The sequence below is a fragment of the Borostomias antarcticus genome (genome assembly GCF_949987555.1).
Source record: "Borostomias antarcticus genome assembly, chromosome: 23".
Lineage (NCBI taxonomy): Eukaryota > Metazoa > Chordata > Actinopteri > Stomiiformes > Stomiidae > Borostomias > Borostomias antarcticus.
In genome coordinates, this window is record NC_140256.1 from 16,032,818 (window position 1) to 16,050,131 (window position 17,314).

The 17,314-nt window shown below is 48.3% G+C and overlaps 1 protein-coding gene across 1 annotated transcript in view; it reads left to right on the forward strand.

The window, feature by feature from the left end:
* The window catches only part of LOC311324422 (ephrin-A5b), a gene marked incomplete at both ends in the record, with an annotated part of 68,593 nt that extends 52,548 nt beyond the window's left edge, over nt 1-16,045 (forward strand). Inside the window, 2 exons of the mRNA XM_084456877.1 lie at nt 15,225-15,290; nt 15,960-16,045. Of these exons, the coding sequence (XP_084313003.1) occupies nt 15,225-15,290; nt 15,960-16,045 (152 nt within the window). The remainder of the gene's footprint in view (nt 1-15,224; nt 15,291-15,959) is intronic.
* Between the last annotated feature and the right edge of the window lie 1,269 nt (nt 16,046-17,314).

A 17,314-nucleotide genomic window follows, 5' to 3' on the forward strand; every position in this document is an offset into this window, starting at 1 on the left:
AACGAAAGAAAGAGAAAAAGAAAGAAAGAAAGAAAGAAAGAAAGAAAGAAAGAAAGAAAGAAAGAAAGAAAGAAAGAAAGAAAGAAAGAAAGAAAGAAAGAAAGAAAGAAAGAAAGACTGAAAGAAAGAAAGAAAGAAAGAAAGACTGAAAGAAAGAAAGAAAGAAAGAAAGAAAGAAAGAAAGAAAGAAAGAAAGAAAGAAAGAAAGAAAGAAAAAGAAAGAAAGAGAGAACGAGAGAAAGAAAGAGAGAAAGAAAGAGAGAAAGAGAGAAAGAAAGAGAGGCCACCGGGTTCCTCTCTAGAATCTTCCTCCCCAGAATGATTCATGCATGCAGCAGCTGTCTCCATAGGCCGAGGACGACCGAGAAAGGCACACGCAGGCAGGCACGCACACACACACACACACACACACACACACACACACACACAGTGGTGGGCAACAATAACGAGTCATAAATCACAACATTTCCGAACGTACAGTACAGTGTGGTATAGTGAGACCTACTGTACACACACACACACACACAGGGATGGGCGATAATTACCAATAACCAGTCATAAATTACAATATTTCCGAACTTACAGTGTGGTATAGCGAGACCTACTGTACACACACACACACACACACACACACACACACACATGGGTGGGTGATAATCACCAATAACCAGTCATAAATCACAACACTTCCGAACGTACAGTGTGGTCTTACTTCTCCTCCCAACCTCCACCTCCCCCACCTCCTCCCCTCAACCTCCTCCCAACCTCCTCCCCCACCTCCTCCCCTCAACCTCCTCCCGTCAACCTCCTCCCAACCTCCTCCCCCACCTCCTCCCCCACCTCCTCCCCTCAACCTCCTCCCCCACCTCCTCCCTTCAACCTCCTCCCCCCAACCTCCTCCCAACCTCCTCCCCCACCTCCTCCCCTCAACCTCCTCCCCTCAACCTCCTCCTCCCCCACCTCCTCCTCCCCCACCTCCTCCAAACCTCCACCTCCCCTCAACCTCCTCCCCTCAACCTCCTCCTCCCCCACCTCCTCCAAACCTCCACCTCCCCCACCTCCTCCCCTCAACCTCCTCCCCTCAACCTCCTCCCCCACCTCCTCCCCTCAACCTCCTCCCCTCAACCTCCTCCCCTCAACCTCCTCCCAACCTCCTCCCCCAGCTCCTCCCCTCAACCTCCTCCCCTCAACCTCCTCCTCCCCCACCTCCTCCTCCCCCACCTCCTCCCCTCAACCTCCTCCCAACCTCCTCCCCCAGCTCCTCCCCTCAACCTCCTCCCCTCAACCTCCTCCTCCCCCACCTCCTCCTCCCCCACCTCCTCCCAACCTCCTCCTCCCCCACCTCCTCCCCTCAACCTCCTCCCAACCTCCTCCCCCACCTCCTCCCCTCAACCTCCTCCCCTCAACCTCCTCCCAACCTCCTCCCCTCAACCTCCTCCTCCCAACCTCCTCCCTTCAACCTCCTCCCCTCAACCTCCTCCCAACCTCCTCCCCCACCTCCTCCCCTCAACCTCCCCTCAAACTCCCATTGTGTTTAAGTCTAGCAGCATCTGGTTAATGATGTTCACCGAGGGCGCGGCCCTACATCTGTCCTCTCTCTCTCTCTCTCTCTCTCTCACACACACACACACACACACACACACACACACACACACACACACACACACACACACACACTAGCCCTGCAGCTCTCGCTCTGCTTCTTGAGAGAGAAGAGGACGATTGTGAACGCGTAAATATCTTCACTGAGACTCGCACCCCTGTGAAATGGACTTTGGGGTCATGTTAATCCATTAATCAAATCCTATCCATATCAGTGCACTAGTTTAAAGGTCTTCAGAGGTCAAAAAATGTGGACCCGTTCCGAAAAGGACCGCTTTCTCATGCGAAACCGACCTGCATAAATTAATTTTCAAAAAACAGAGACGTAGCCGAGGTTAATCAGACCCGAACCATCATGAGCGAACCACCATCAATGTGCCCTTTTCATGGGTGGATTTCTTCTCACTGGAAATTCCATTCTTCTCACTTGCAATTCCATACAATTTGACAGTGGGCCTAGTCTAGACCTATAACCTATACAGCCTTTCATAGTTGAGAATTAACTGAAGAAACCTGTAGCCAATATAATTAATTCGGCATTAACTTAAGTCGACACTACTAATCCATCACAGTCTGATTGCAGCATTAACATAGTAGTAATAATAATACATATTATTATTAACATAGGCTAGTTATAGATAGGGATAATGATTTTTTTTTATTTGATTTGATTTATTTGACAAAAGCAATTACAATCAGTATATATAAAAACATACAGTATGTCTGCAACGTCAGGGATAAAAGCGAAAAGTCCAAGACTTATTTCCATCGCTGTCCCTGATGTACAAGGAGTCCAAGTGGAGACCGGCATCAGCTTAAAGTGCTTCGAGCAATTGTACTATTAGAAAAATAATAATAATACAATACAAGTGCAAAAATGCAAATAATAAATACAACATATTGAGTTACTCATTACCAGAGTAATGTAACATCCACACTCATTGGACACATAGTTTATACAGGAACGTCGCTAAAAATACGTTTCCTGATCCTTGTTTTAAAAGCTGCTGCACTTTCCACTTCTTTTATGGAGAGGGGTAGTTTGTTCCACTCCACAGCACCAGCATAGATAAAAGATATTCCTCCTGTATTTGTCTTGTGCTTGTAGAGGGCTACATTTCCCCCACTAGCTCTAGTGTTGTGACCATGTGCTATTTTCCTAAAATAGTTGTTAAAATAGTTCGGGGCTCTACTGTTTAGGATCCTGTGGACCAGAGTAAGTTGGAGTTGCCTGACTCAACCCTCAACTGGTAACCACTGAGCCTTCCCCACACGACCCAGGACTACTGTGATTAGTTTATTCTGTGGTTAAGACCCAGGACTACTCTGAATAGTTTATTCTGTGGTTAAGACCCAGGACTACTGTGATTAGTTTATTCTGTGGTTAAGACCCAGGACTACTGTGATTAGTTTATTCTGTGGTTAAGACCCAGGACTACTCTGAATAGTTTATTCTGTGGTTCAGACCCAGGACTACTCTGATTAGTTTATTCTGTGGTTAAGACCCAGGACTACTCTGAATAGTTTTTTCTGTGGTTAAGACCCAGGACTACTGTGATTAGTTTATTCTGTGGTTAAGACCCAGGACTACTGTGATTAGTTTATTCTGTGCTACCTGTAGTTTCTGTTTCAGGGCTTTGTTGAGACTCCAATACCATGAACTGACGGCGTAGTCAAAGTGGCACTGAATTAAACATGAGGCTAAAATTTATAGACAATCTTTGTTTAGCAGTGTGGATTTCCTAGCTAAAAACCTAGTTCTGGCATTTATTTTCCACAGAACATTTAGTGCCATGGAGGCGCCTCCTAAAGTCCCATCTAGGATACAGCCTAGATACTTGACCGAGGGTTGAGATGCAATTTCTACCCCTCCAGTAGTTATGACAAGTTTGTCCTCTTTGCTCAACCTAATTTTAGAACCCATTAATATAGCTTCGGTCTTGCCTAGGTGCAGTAACAGCCTATTTTCAGATAGCCAGGTCTTGACCCTATCTAAGTTCTCTGCTAAAATCTCCTGTATATGATTTTTGTCTTTGTGTGATACAAGAATGGCTGAATCGTCTGCATATAAAAACAAGGGGCTAGAGCAGGCAGCTTTCATGTCGTTGATGTAAAGTAAGAAGAGCAATGGCCCAAGCACACTGCCCTGTGGAACCCCACAGGAAATGGCCATGGCCTCAGACAGAACTCCACCGACGTCTACTCGCTGGTCCCTCCCTGACAGATATGACCTCAGCCACCTGATGGCAGAGTCATCTAGCCCAAGGGCCTTCATCTTCGACAGCAAGATGTTACGGTCGACTGTGTCAAAGGCTTTTTGAAGGTGTAGTAAAACAAGACCACACATTTTCCCTAAATCAATTTCATTCCTAATAAAGTCGGTAAGATACAGAAGACGTGTCTGTTGAGCATGATGTCCTAAAACCAGACTGCATCTCATACAATAAATTACATTTACATATATATTCATACATCTGATTGTGTAAAACTCTTTTAAAAACCTTGGAGGTCACACTCAGAATTGAGACTGGTCTGATTTGCTTCCCTTTTTATAGATTGGGGTTACTTTCATGTGTTTAAAATCATTAGGCACATTACCTTTCTCCAGAGATAGATTAATAATATGAGTTATAAATGGGTCAATAACAGTCGATGCATCTCTTAAGAACCTAGCACTAATGCCATCCAGCCCAGTGGCCTTGGTAATATTAAGCTCCCTTAGCATCTTTCCAACGTAGTCAACTGTAACCATTTTAAAAGAAAAAGCTCCTTCCTTAACACCTAGGTTACTATAGTGTTGGGCGACAAAGTCAGTACCATACTCTCCTGTCCTGTCTGGTAATTTGGAAACCAGGCTGCTGGGAACAGAGGTGAAGAAGGTGTTCAAAATGGTTCCTACTTTGTCTTAATCAAACTCTATACCCTTGTCAGTATGTAACCCTATGTTTGCCTCATTGGCCTTACTATTTGATTTACCACCACAGCCTAGGTCCTTCAGTCTTTGACATCATTTCGAGGGATCATTGCTATTATCCTTTATTTGTTCGGAGTAGTAATTCTGCTTATTTGTCTTAATCTTTTCCTGTGTCAGATTCCTATATTTCTTAAAATGCTCAAAGGCATCTGGTTCTTGGGATTTTCTAAACTTGGCCAATGCTTAATCTCTCTGCTTTATCATTTCCCTAATTGAGGGATGACAAAAAGGCACACAAAGTAACTTGAAAGTTCCGCTTTTTTCCAGCTGGTGGTCTGTGTGCTAGGCGCACAGGTTTTACTGAGTTTCAATTGGCCGGAACGTTAAGCACGCGCTGCCTCAGTGTGCAGCAACAGATGATATTTAGAACGTAATTCAATACAGATGACCAGTAGGTTAAATGGATCTGGAAATTTCTCCCCCCCTTTTTAAAATGTATTTTTATTTTTAAAACATCGGGTCCTCGCGGGTCCATACGGGTAAATCAGTTTCAGATGTGTTTACCCGAGACCCGCGGCAATGTATGATACACCCGACCCGTACCCGACCCAGACCCGACCCAGACCCAGACCCGACCCGTACCCGTGAGACAGAGCAATATTTTGGACCCGACCCTCACGGGTCTCGGGTTTTCGGTCTGGGTAGACCCGTGAAGACCTCTACACTAGTTATTACCTCTGCCCCAGGGGCAAAGCCCCGCAGGGCGGAAGGTAATGTTTTTGCCCCCGTCTGTCTGTCTGTCTGTGTGTGTGTGTGTGTGTGTCTGTAGGTGGACAGGATTAAACAAAAACTACCGGCCCGATATGCATGAAACTCGGTGGAGGGGTGCAGCATGGGCCAAGGAACTCACCATTAAATTTTGACCATGATTCATTCATAGGTGGCTCTACAGTACCCATATTACTGTAACTTCAATGTAGTGGGGGGTTTAGGTTTCAGTTTCCTCATAGGTTGCAGGTTCTTGGCGCCACTTGCAATACCGAGCTTGACCACTACGCCAAAAACTGGCTGTTCCTGACCATGGGGGCTTGCTTCATGAGCTGAGCAACTTTCATTGGATTGAATGGGCCGCCATCTTTGCATGCCTTATCCACTTCTTATAATACATCAGTTATGCTCGCGTCAACAGGCTGGTGTCTATTAACTTTTTCAGCTCGATCCGGAAGGTAGAACGCTAGAGCTCGCCTACCATAATTTTTCCGTCCGGCAGATGAAAGATGATGCTGCAGCAGTGTTGTTATTATTTAAATCAGCAATATTTAAAGCCGCATGTACACTGTGCGATAAAACCCACGATTCTGAGGTCGTAAGGTGGTCGTGGGTTGTCGCAGACAATCGTAGCTCATCGTATGCAAAATCGGGACTCGCAAGTCGCACAGTGTGAGAAGGTGTACGATCTGCGATTCATTGCTACGACGATCTACGATGAGGCTACGACCTCCCGACAAAATATCTGGCATGTCAGATATTTTTGTTGTAGATCGGAGATCACAGAAGTTTAGCCAAGATGAATCGTGGGCGTAATCGGGGCTGACAGAAATCGTATAGTGTGGATACAAATCGCATAGTGTGAATACACACGTCATATGGTCGTATGGTCCCGGTCGCACAGTGGGAAGAGATCCCCGATCTAAGATTTTTTCAGTCGTAGAGTGTACAGAAGGCTTCAATTTCCCCTTGCGCCTGACGAGACTACTGGCTGCAGTGTAGAGAGCGACAAACAAGCTGCTAAAGCTATTGCTGATTATGGTGTTTTGTGCGCACAATACCACTTAGTGCGTTATCAACCTGTTTGCTAACAAAGGCTAGAGCTACTAGTTAGCTGTTGATAACGAGATCAGCTGTTGCAGCTGTAACGCTCACCTCAGGAGTGACCATTGCCAGTTCTCACTCGCACCTCCCGAGACAAATGGAATGCACCATAACGTTATATTTCTCATTTGTGTGGATCGTTGAAGGGATGCATTCTGTAGGCTACCTCAATAGAGTCCGCTAAATTACCATGTTTAATGCTTTATGTATACTATCTGTTAGTGTGAAGTGTGATGATGTCTGTACAGCCAAGATCGAACCCAGCATGGGCAAGTGAGCGTAAAGACAATACTGCCAAGCAACACAGTGACACCTGTTATATAGACTAGTATCTCAACTTGCATTTAAACGATAATGTAAGCATTCAAAGTTAACTGCAGACACTTTCAGGTGGATGAAAATAAAGTGTCTGCACATTACAATGATTGACTTCATAGAAAACTATATTTCACCTATAGACTATAGATTTGACATGTCATTGGCTGTATAACTCCCATCTCAAATGTACATCTTGTAAACTACTGTCTGCAGACTCTGAACCAGCCCACTCCTCCTTCCACTACTGCTCTGCTTGGCTGTTAATGAATGTGAAGTCTTCACAAAACGAGCAACGTTTTGTAAATTGGAGAGGAAAGATGTCAAGCAGAAAGAGGAAACTACAGGTGGTGCTACAGTAACCAATTGAAAAAGCCAGTAGGAGAGCACAGCACATGAGAGGGGGTGGTGGGAGGTGGCCAGTAGGAGAGCACAGCACATGAGAGGGGGTGGTCCAGTAGGAGAGCACAGCACATGAGAGGGGGTGGTCCAGTAGGAGAGCACAGCACATGAGAGGGGGTGGTCCAGTAGGAGAGCACAGCACATGAGAGGGGGTGGTCCAGTAGGAGAGCACAGCACATGAGAGGGGGTGGTCCAGTAGGAGAGCACAGCACATGAGAGGGGGTGGTCCAGTAGGAGAGCACAGCACATGAGAGGGGGTGGTCCAGTAGGAGAGCACAGCACATGAGAGGGGGTGGTGGGAGGAAGGTAGAGGAAGCAGGCCAGGGGGCGGAGGTCTGCTCTCTCTGAGTCCAAGTCCCACTAGTTATCAACTAGAAATGGTCCAGTTGATAGTGTTTAGTCTCTAGTGTCTTGTTATGTAGTGTGTAGGTGTGTAGGTGTTATGTTGTGTGTAGGTGTGTAGGTGTGTAGGCCTTCACTTGTTCCATCCTGGCATCGGAGCGGTCCAGTGTTTGGTAGGGGAACCTCCCTCAGAAGAGAGAGAGAGAACAGACAGACTGGATATTTGTGTAGGCATCGCCTTCTAAGCACGGTCTGTGTATCGTCCATCTGTTTTTAAAACAAACCTTAATTTGTGCTACATTCAGTCTAGTTGAACTTCCATAACCTCTTAAAGTGCACAGCGTATCGGCCAGTGTGTGTGTGTGTGTGTGTGTGTACGTGTGTGTGTGTGTGAGTGAGTTGTGTTTGTCATTCTGTGGGTGTAGGCTGTGTGTGTGTGTGTGTGTGTGTGTGTGTGTGTGTGTGTGTGTGAGTGTGTGTGTGTGGCGGTACTCTGTAAACCTGGCCTATATTCAGGCAGGGCAAGATGCAAAGGCCGTAATCCCAGAGAATCAATACTTGTATCGATTCACATTTACACATGGGATTGATGATGGTTTTTAAAGTGAATCCTCCAGTTGCCTGCCTCTCTCCATGCACATGGCGAAGGGGGAGGAGGCTTCATATATGACGGGGACATCAGGAGGCGGGGCCAGCTGTCAGCCAATGGCACCGACGCTAGGAGCTACTGTATACATCAAGTCACCACAGAACATTCTGTGCAATTAGAATACAGTGGATGTGCACTCTGCTAGGTAAACATGGATGTGTACTCTGCTAGGTAAACAGTGGATGTGTACTCTGCTAGGTAAACATGGATGTGCACTCTGCTAGGTAAACATGGATGTGCACTCTGCTAGGTAAACAGTGGATGTGTACTCTGCTAGGTAAACAGTGGATGTGCACTCTGCTAGGTAAACATGGATGTGCACTCTGCTAGGTAAACATGGATGTGTACTCTGCTAGGTAAACAGTGGATGTGTACTCTGCTAGGTAAACAGTGGATGTGCACTCTGCTAGGTAAACATGGATGTGCACTCTGCTAGGTAAACATGGATGTGTACTCTGCTAGGTAAACAGTGGATGTGTACTCTGCTAGGTAAACAGTGGATGTGTACTCTGCTAGGTAAACAGTGGGTGTGCACTCTGCTAGGTAAACAGTGGATGTGTACTCTGCTAGGTAAACAGTGGGTGTGCACTCTGCTAGGTAAACAGTGGATGTGCACTCTGCTAGGTAAACATGGATGTGCACTCTGCTAGGTAAACAGTGGGTGTGCACTATGCTAGGTAAACAGTCAACAGGCAAGCAAATGAAGCCTTCAGACCAAAAACCATATGTACGTGCCATTTGCCAACTTTTTCATAATCTCCATATCTTCTGACTTTTACATTATAAGAGGGTTCAATGCACAACACTACATAGAAGACGTTGTGTACTTGTAAGTGATGTATATCATTCACACAAAATATTATTACCAGTATGGTATGTATATTTGTTACTGATCAAGTGCTCCCCAAAAACGCACATATATGGTTATTTGTCTATAGACCTCAAATGGAGAGAGGTTATCTTTTGGACACTGAGACAGACAAATAGTTTCCTGTGGTGTTGTCTGTAGACATCTACCTCATACCATTGTGCACTATAGAACATTACAAGTAAAGCTGTATTATTAAAACACAATACTTCAACACTTCACTAAAATCCACCAAAATCCATTGTGATTCATTCCTGCTCTCCCACTGAGATATCGAAACGATTAAATCATTCTAATAATCTTATCTCCCCAACTCTCTCTCCAAAATAATTGTTTTCTGATTTTAAGCCTATCATCCGCATTTTTTTTGCTGCGCTTATCTGTAATTGCATCAAGCTTGTGGATGTGCTGGAACTAGAAGTTTGTCTGTGACTCACTGGCCATGAAAGCCCCTTAGAAGACTCAGTCAGAGGGAGAATAACGGCTATTGCGGCTGACTGGCGATCCAACTTTCAAAACAGCCGCGGTAGGCTAAGCAAGGGAAATTGTCCATTGAATTACGCGCACAACAAATCCACGTCTGCGTCTGCTATAAACGTTTACCTCTTTATTCCATTTCACATCGCATGTCAATCCAGACCAGTTTCTGCATTATAAGTAGGCGAGTGCAAGGTGAGGCAATATTATCCAGTGCAGAGTGTTGCGGTAAACAAATAGTCTCCTCTTTCCCCGTGCTCACCCCACCATTACCAACAAACCCAACAGGTGCACAGGCTAGAGCAATTAGTAGGCCCCAGCTACAGGTACACGCCCACTGTCACTCCCACACCTAAGTGCCCATACAACAGTGAGTGCATCCACATAACCAATAACAAATTCATAATAACCTTACCCAAACAACTACAAATAATAAACACAAACATGGCTCCTACAACGGCTCTTTGACCAGCATTACTGACTCCGCCCACCCTCTCTACAGCCTCATAGACCACCGTACATCCAACATGACATAGTTATGTTGAATAAGTACAAGTGCAGGCTGACGTCTACATATATTGTGCGTCTGCGTCACATGACTCCGCTCCTGAGTGTCTGCGCTGGGCCGGTGGGCCGAAAGAAGCGCACTCCCCAGAATGGCGACACGGCTGTTACTCCCCCCTGGCCTGGCTGTGACTCCCCCCTGGCCTGGCTTTTTCTCCCCCCTGGCCCGGCTGTGACTCCCCCCTGGCCCGGCTGTTTCTCCCCCCTGGCCCGGCTGTGACTCCCCCCTGGCCCGGCTGTGACTCCCCCCTGGCCCGGCTGTGACTCCCCCCTGGCCTGGCTGTGACTCCCCCCTAGCCCCCCTGTGACTCCCCCCTGGCCTGGCTGTGACTCCCCCCTGGCCCGGCTGTGACTCCCCCCTAGCCCAGCTGTGACTCCCCCCTGGCCCGGATGGGACTCCCCCCTGGCCCAGCTGTGACTCCCCCCTGGCCCGGCTGTGACTCCCCCCTGGCCCCCCTGTGACTCCCCCCTGGCCCGGCTGGCCCCTCTGTGATTGGATTGGGCCTCGTTCCTCTCACCTTAATGCTCCTGCATAATGCAGTGATCGGAGGTGGGGGGTCGGCCGTTACCAGCCGGGGGTGGGGGAGGGGGGTATCGCTCAGATGAGTAACCCGACCTCGCCCTCCGTTTCCGGGGCATCCCTTCAGTGACCGTGCCCTTGACAAGAGGAGCGGAGGCTGGGCCTGGCCCGGACAGCAGGGTCCGGCTGGGGCCGCGGGGTCCTGATTGGAACCAGGATAGCGGGTGTTGATGTTACCGCCTGAGAAGAACAATAAGTCTCCCTGGCATGCTGATCCCAAATAAACAGGGAAGGAATGTTCTCTGGCTTCACACCTTCACACCTCTGAACAATCATGCTGCTTCTGCTTCCTCTCTCTCTGCACATCACAGCTGTCAGCTCCTTCTTCAGCTCCTCCTCTCTCCTCAGAGCACATGGCTGTCAGCTCCTTCTTCAGCTCCTCCTCTCTCCTCAGAGCACATGGCTCTCAGCTCCTCCTCTCTCCTCAGAGCACACGGCTGTCATCCTGTGCAGGCGGTGGATAATGGTTCTTAGAACGGCGAGAGAAGCGGTGGATAACGGTTCTCAGAACGGAGTCTCATCTTCCTCCTTATTCCTCATGCACACTTCCTCATAGATTTTTTGGGGGTATTGTGGCAACCCAGGGGACAGGGAAGACCACAAATGTCAAAATGGCAGTGGCACACAGACACAAGGGAAGCAAGTTGTAGAAAATAGCCAGAAAAATCCACACACGAGGCAGCATGCTTTCTGCCTTACCCCTCTTCTCCCAGGCTTCTGGCCTGGGTCTTCCAGTTTTTGGTGAGGGGACGTGGCTGATTGTCCACACCTGCCTCAGCAATCAGCCCAGGTAATCATTCAGCTCTCTAACCCACAACCTGTGGGGTTCTGGGAACTGCAGTCCCACAGCCATTTTGTGGCAAAGGCAGACATTTTGGGCTGTGAGAGTCCCGGGTTGCCATAGTACTCAATCAAAATCCAGTCATGTTTTCATGTAAAACTAAATGTGTGTTTACATACAGTAGTTCGAACCAATTTCAACCAATATGACATCCACCCTCAATCCACCACAATATGACATCCCCCCTCAATCCACCACAATATGACATCCACCCTCAAACCTTTTCTAAATAAGTGACTAAGAGTAGAATCTAGTGCTTAAGGTAAAGTGCAAAAGTAAATAACTAAAAAAACCTATAGGTGCTTAAGAAGGACAATCCTGGTAGTACTTCTTGAAGAGGTGAGTTTTGAGACTATGGTGAAATATGAGCAGTGATGTCGGTGGTCAGTTCACTGTGTGGCCAGGACAGAAAAGAGCGGTGACCATGTCACAACCGCAAACATGGTTCCATCTCCTAACTGTAGAAGCTAACAGGACAGAAAAGAGCTGTGGCCATGTCACAACCTCAAACCTGTCACAACCTCAAATCTCCTAACTGTAGCAGTTAACAGGAAAACATGCCTGCACCAAGTTGTGTTTATATGTGTCCATATATACACCTGGACCCTCATATATTTACCATTTTGTCTCCTTCCTCCTCTGACTCCACCCAGCCTGGACCCAGTGCTGCACAGCAGATAGAATGGTTTATTTTTCCTTTCAACAGGAATACCATACATACTGTAGCTATTACATACTGTAGCTATTACATACTGTACCATACACCATACATACTGTAGCTATTACATACTGTAGCTATTACCTACTGTACCATATACTAGCTGACGCCCGGGGTGCCGTGTGCACTATATTCTCAACCGGACGGACGACAAAAAGAAAGATGAGAGATATCTCAATTTTGTTACAGTTACTGCTCTCGCCCCCCCCCCCCCCACACACACACACACATTCCCTGGTTGTGTCTCAGTGGGCTGAGACAGGCGCTGGTTGCCGTGCGAGCCCTGGGCAGGTCGTAGGAGGGGTTGCGTGTGAGCGGGGGTCGTCAGGGAGCTGCTTGTGTCATCATCGGGGGGAGGCAGAGGCCAAGGCAAGCACTACAGATGTGGCCTGTTTGTGTATGTGTGCGTGTATGTGAGAGAGAGAGAGAGCGAGAGAGAGAGGGAGAGAGAGAGGCTTGTAGGTCAGTGGGGATTTGATAAGCACACCTGGTCAGACAGACAGAGGGCAGGAGAGGAGGGGAGAGGAGAGGAGAGGAGAGGAGAGGAGAGGAGGGGAGAGGAGAGGAGAGGAGAGGAGAGGAGAGGAGAGGAGAGGAGAGGAGAGGAGAGGAGAGGAGAGGAGAGGAGGGGAGAGGAGGGGAGAGGAGAGGAGAGGAGAGGAGAGGAGAGGAGAGGAGAGGAGAGGAGGGGAGATAAGGGAAGAGGAGAGGAGGGGAGAGGAGAGGAGAGGAGATGAAGGAAGAGGAGGGAAGAGGAGAGGAGAGGAGGGGAGAGGAGATGAAGGAAGAGGAGGGGAGAGGAGGGAAGAGGAGAGGAGAGGAGAGGAGAGGAGAGGAGAGGAGAGGAGAGGAGAGGAGAGGAGAGGAGAGGAGAGGAGAGGAAAGGAGAGGAGAGGAGAGGAGAGGAGAGGAGAGGAGATGAAGGAAGAGGAGGGGAGAGGAGGGAAGAGGAGAGGAGAGGAGGGGAGAGGAGAGGAGATGAAGGAAGAGGAGGGGAGAGGAGAGGAGGGTAGAGGAGAGGAGAGAGGAGAGGAGAGGAGATGAGGAAAGAGGAGGGAAGAGGAGGGGAGAGGAGATAAGGGAAGAGGAGAGGAGAGGAGGGAAGAGGAGAGGAGATAAGGGAAGAGGAGAGGAGCACGGCTGGGGGAATGGTGGGAGGAGAGAGGGAGAACGGTCAGGGAAGAGACAGATCACAAATGGCGGCCACGGTAACGCCTGACTTCATCGCATCAGCTGGGGGATGATCCTTGGCTGACATAAAATGGCGCCCAGAAAACGAGTTCTTCCTCTACCCAGGAGGAAGGGGAAGTCCCAGGGGGGCGGGGCTGAGGGCTGTGACTCTCCGTCCTAAAGGAAGGGAAGGGTAATGTGGAGCCAGACGTGGGAGGTTAAAAGGAAGCTCTTCCCAGTCTAATTTGGGGTTATTACATTGGACTGAAAGGTGTATTTTTAACCATTTCAACCAACCAACCAAACCAATTAACCAGCGTGTGGCAGTGATTGATGTGAGACCAGATTACCCCCCCCCTCAACACACACGCACACGCGCGCACACACACACACACACACACACACACACACACACACACACACACACACACACACACACACACACACACTCACTCACGTGCCCACACGGTCAAAATCACAGACTGCACATCCGATCACGGTCTTGTGTCATGAGATCCCTGTGAGGAGCCAGAGATTCACACCCTGAGGCTTCTACAGGAAAGCATCACTTACCTCTGCCACAAACCATAAACACACGCACACACACACACACACACACACACACACACACACACACACGCACCATAGGCACACACCCTGAGTGTGTGAGTCCAGGGGAGGATTTGCAGTGTCGAGCACCTCCAAGTTTAGGTTGGACTTAGTGTATTGGAGGAGAACTCTGACTGTGTTCAGTCAGGCCAGAAACTGACTGATTGACTGAGTATTACCGTACCCCCCCTCTCCCCCCCCCAGGCCCCCAGACCCCCAGGTGAAGCCAGGGGGAGAAGAGAAGACCCCCCCCCCCCACTGCTCCAGCCTCGGCTCACAATTACCGCCCCTCTCATTTTCACAGCTGGCTGTTTTATAAAGCAATCCCCTCTAAGAGCCTTCCCTGCAGATCCCTAGTGAGACACACACACACACACACGCACAGGTGTACACACGCACACAAACACACACACACACACACACACGCACAGGTGTACACACGCACACAAACACACACACACACACAGGTGTACACACGCACATAGGCACACAAACACACACACACACACACACACCGTATCTCTGCTGTGCCACAGCCCATCTGTAAATGCTTTCTGGCTCAAGTCCTCAGCCAGCGTGTCTAAAGCTCCTGAATCCAGTCAGGAGTCAACACAACCATAATGAACCATCAGGAGTCAACACAACCATAATGAACCATCAGGAGTCAACACAACCATAATGAACCATCAGGAGTCAACACAACCATAATGAACCATCAGGAGTCAACACAACCATAATGAACCATCAGGATCACAACACGCTGCTTCAACACTGCTCTGTCCCCAGCGTATCTAACCCTCCTGAATCCAGTCAGGAGTCAACACAACCATAATGAACCATCAGGAGTCAACACAACCATAATGAACCATCAGGAGTCAACACAACCATAATGAACCATCAGGAGTCAACACAACCATAATGAACCATCAGGAGTCAACACAACCATAATGAACCATCAGGAGTCAACACAACCATAATGAACCATCAGGATCACAACACGCTGCTTCAACTCAACACTGCTCTGTCCCCAGCGTGTCTAACCCTTCTGAATCCATTCAGGAGTCAACACAACCATAATGAACCATCAGGATCACAACACGCTGCTTCAACACTGCTCTGTCCCCAGCACACTAACAGCTCGCTGGGGTCTTGTGTTGTGAGTGTGTGTGTGTGTCTTGTGTTGTGTTGTGAGTGTGTGTGTGTCTTGTGTTGTGAGTGTGTGTGTGTGTGTGTGTGTGTGTGTGTGGTTAAAGAACTCAGCGATGATAGCCCTCCTAACCTGCCTCTGTCTTGTTCTCTAGCCTCCACCATCGCTGAGAACGGGAGGAAAACGTGCCTGAAGCTCAAAGTTTTCGTCCGACCATCAAGTAAGTATCTGGCACACGACACCAGACCAGAGATCGCTTACAGTCTGTGGTTTCCATCAGTCCACCCTGCTTCTCATGTAAAGATGGCAGTATTCTGGTGGGGAGGAACTACCGTTGTTTCTGTAACCCGCCTAAGAGTGTGATGATGATGATGATGATGTCTTAGCTAATTTGCATGTCATATGTGTTGCAGAAACAGATATATTTATCAAGTTCTCTCCCACCAAATGATTGTATTTTTTAACATTATATGCATGGTGGACTGAAGGAAACATAAAAAGTGACCCCTTAAGTACATTAGGAAAGAAAAAGACTTAAAATGGTATCTCTCTGAAGCCATATGCTGAATAATCACCTGCCTTCTGTTCAGAATGTCAGCTCCATATCTCACTAAGGCGTCCTGTGCATGTTCTCTTCATTTAAGAGAATGATGAAGACAGATTATGTTGATTAAATAATGATACATTTCTATTTCCCCGGCGCCTTCCGAGTCACTCAAGGTCGCCCCCACAAACTAAATACATAGCACATTGTTTCTGAATGATGTCATGAGCTTTTGGCTTGGAATGTTTGATTTGAGGGGCGGGGGGGGGGAGGGGGGCTGGGATGTCACTAACTTTATTTGGCTTATCTCTAATGGTTTCTCGTTCTCTCTATTTCTTGTTGTAGACAGCTGTGTGAAAACGATAGGGGTACATGACCGCGTTTTTGACGTAAACGACAAAGTAGACAATTCATTAGAACCAAGAGGTTAGTATGGCTTTCTGCATCTCTGGTCCTCAACATGATTTTGTCCTTTGTGACTCTGTACTCACAACACGCCACCTTCTTATCTCACTGTGACTCGCAACCATTACCCCCTCTCTCTCTCTCTCTCTCTCTCTCTCTCTCTCTCTCTCTCTCTCTCTCTTCTCTCTCTCTCTCTTCTCTCTCTCTCTTCTCTCTCTCTCTTCTCTCTCTTCTCTCTCTCTTCTCTCTCTCTCTTCTCTCTCTCTTCTCTCTCTCTCTCTTCTCTCTCTCTTCTCTCTCTTCTCTCTCTCTCTCTTCTCTCTCTCTCTTCTCTCTCTCTCTTCTCTCTCTCTTTTCTCTCTCTCTTTCTATCTTCTCTCTCTCTCTTCTCTCTCTCACTCTCTCTCTCTTCTCTCTCTCTTCTTTCTCTCTCTCTTCTCTATCTCCTCTCTCTCTCTCTTCTCTCTCTCTCCTCTCTCTTCTCTCTCTCCCTCTTTCTCTCTCTCTTCTCTCTCTCTCTTCTCTCTCTCTCTCTCTCCCTCTTCCTCTCTCTCTGTATTTCTCTTTCTCTCTCCCTCTTCTCTCTCTCTCTCTCTTCTCTCTCTCTCTCTCTATCTCTCCCTCTTCCTCTCTCTCTCTCTCTTCTCTCTCTCTCTTCTCTCTCTCTTCTCTCTCTCTTCTCTCTCTCTTCTCCCTCTGTCCATCCCTCTTTGTCTAGCTCATTTCTCCCTCTGTCTCTGTCTCTGTCTCGCATGGCTGCCATGACTGATAGTGTGTGCCGTCGTTGACTGTGTCCAGGGCTGGGGCTGTTTCTGTGTCCAGGGCTGGGGCTGTTTCTGTGTCCAGGGCTGGGGCTGTTTCTGTGTCCAGGGCTGGGGCTGTTTCTGTGTCCAGGGCTGGGGCTGTTTCTGTGTCCAGGGCTGGGGCTGTTTCTGTGTCCAGGGCTGGGGCTGTTTCTGTGTCCAGGGCTGGGGCTGTTTCTGTGTCCAGGGCTGGGGCTGTTTCTGTGTCCAGGGCTGGGGCTGTTTCTGTGTCCAGGGCTGGGGCTGTTTCTGTGTCCAGGGCATGTTACCCAGGGGCAGAACACGTCTACAACAGCATGACTCCGCCCCTCATGGCTTGAACCCACAGTCTGTCCTTCGCCACACCCACCTCTACATCCACACATCAACGGCCGTTCACACCACTAATACAGGGGGACACTAGGGGACTGGACCTTCTAATACAGGGGGACACCAGGGGACTGGACCTCTCATTCATACCACTAATACAGAGGGACACCAGGGGACTGGACC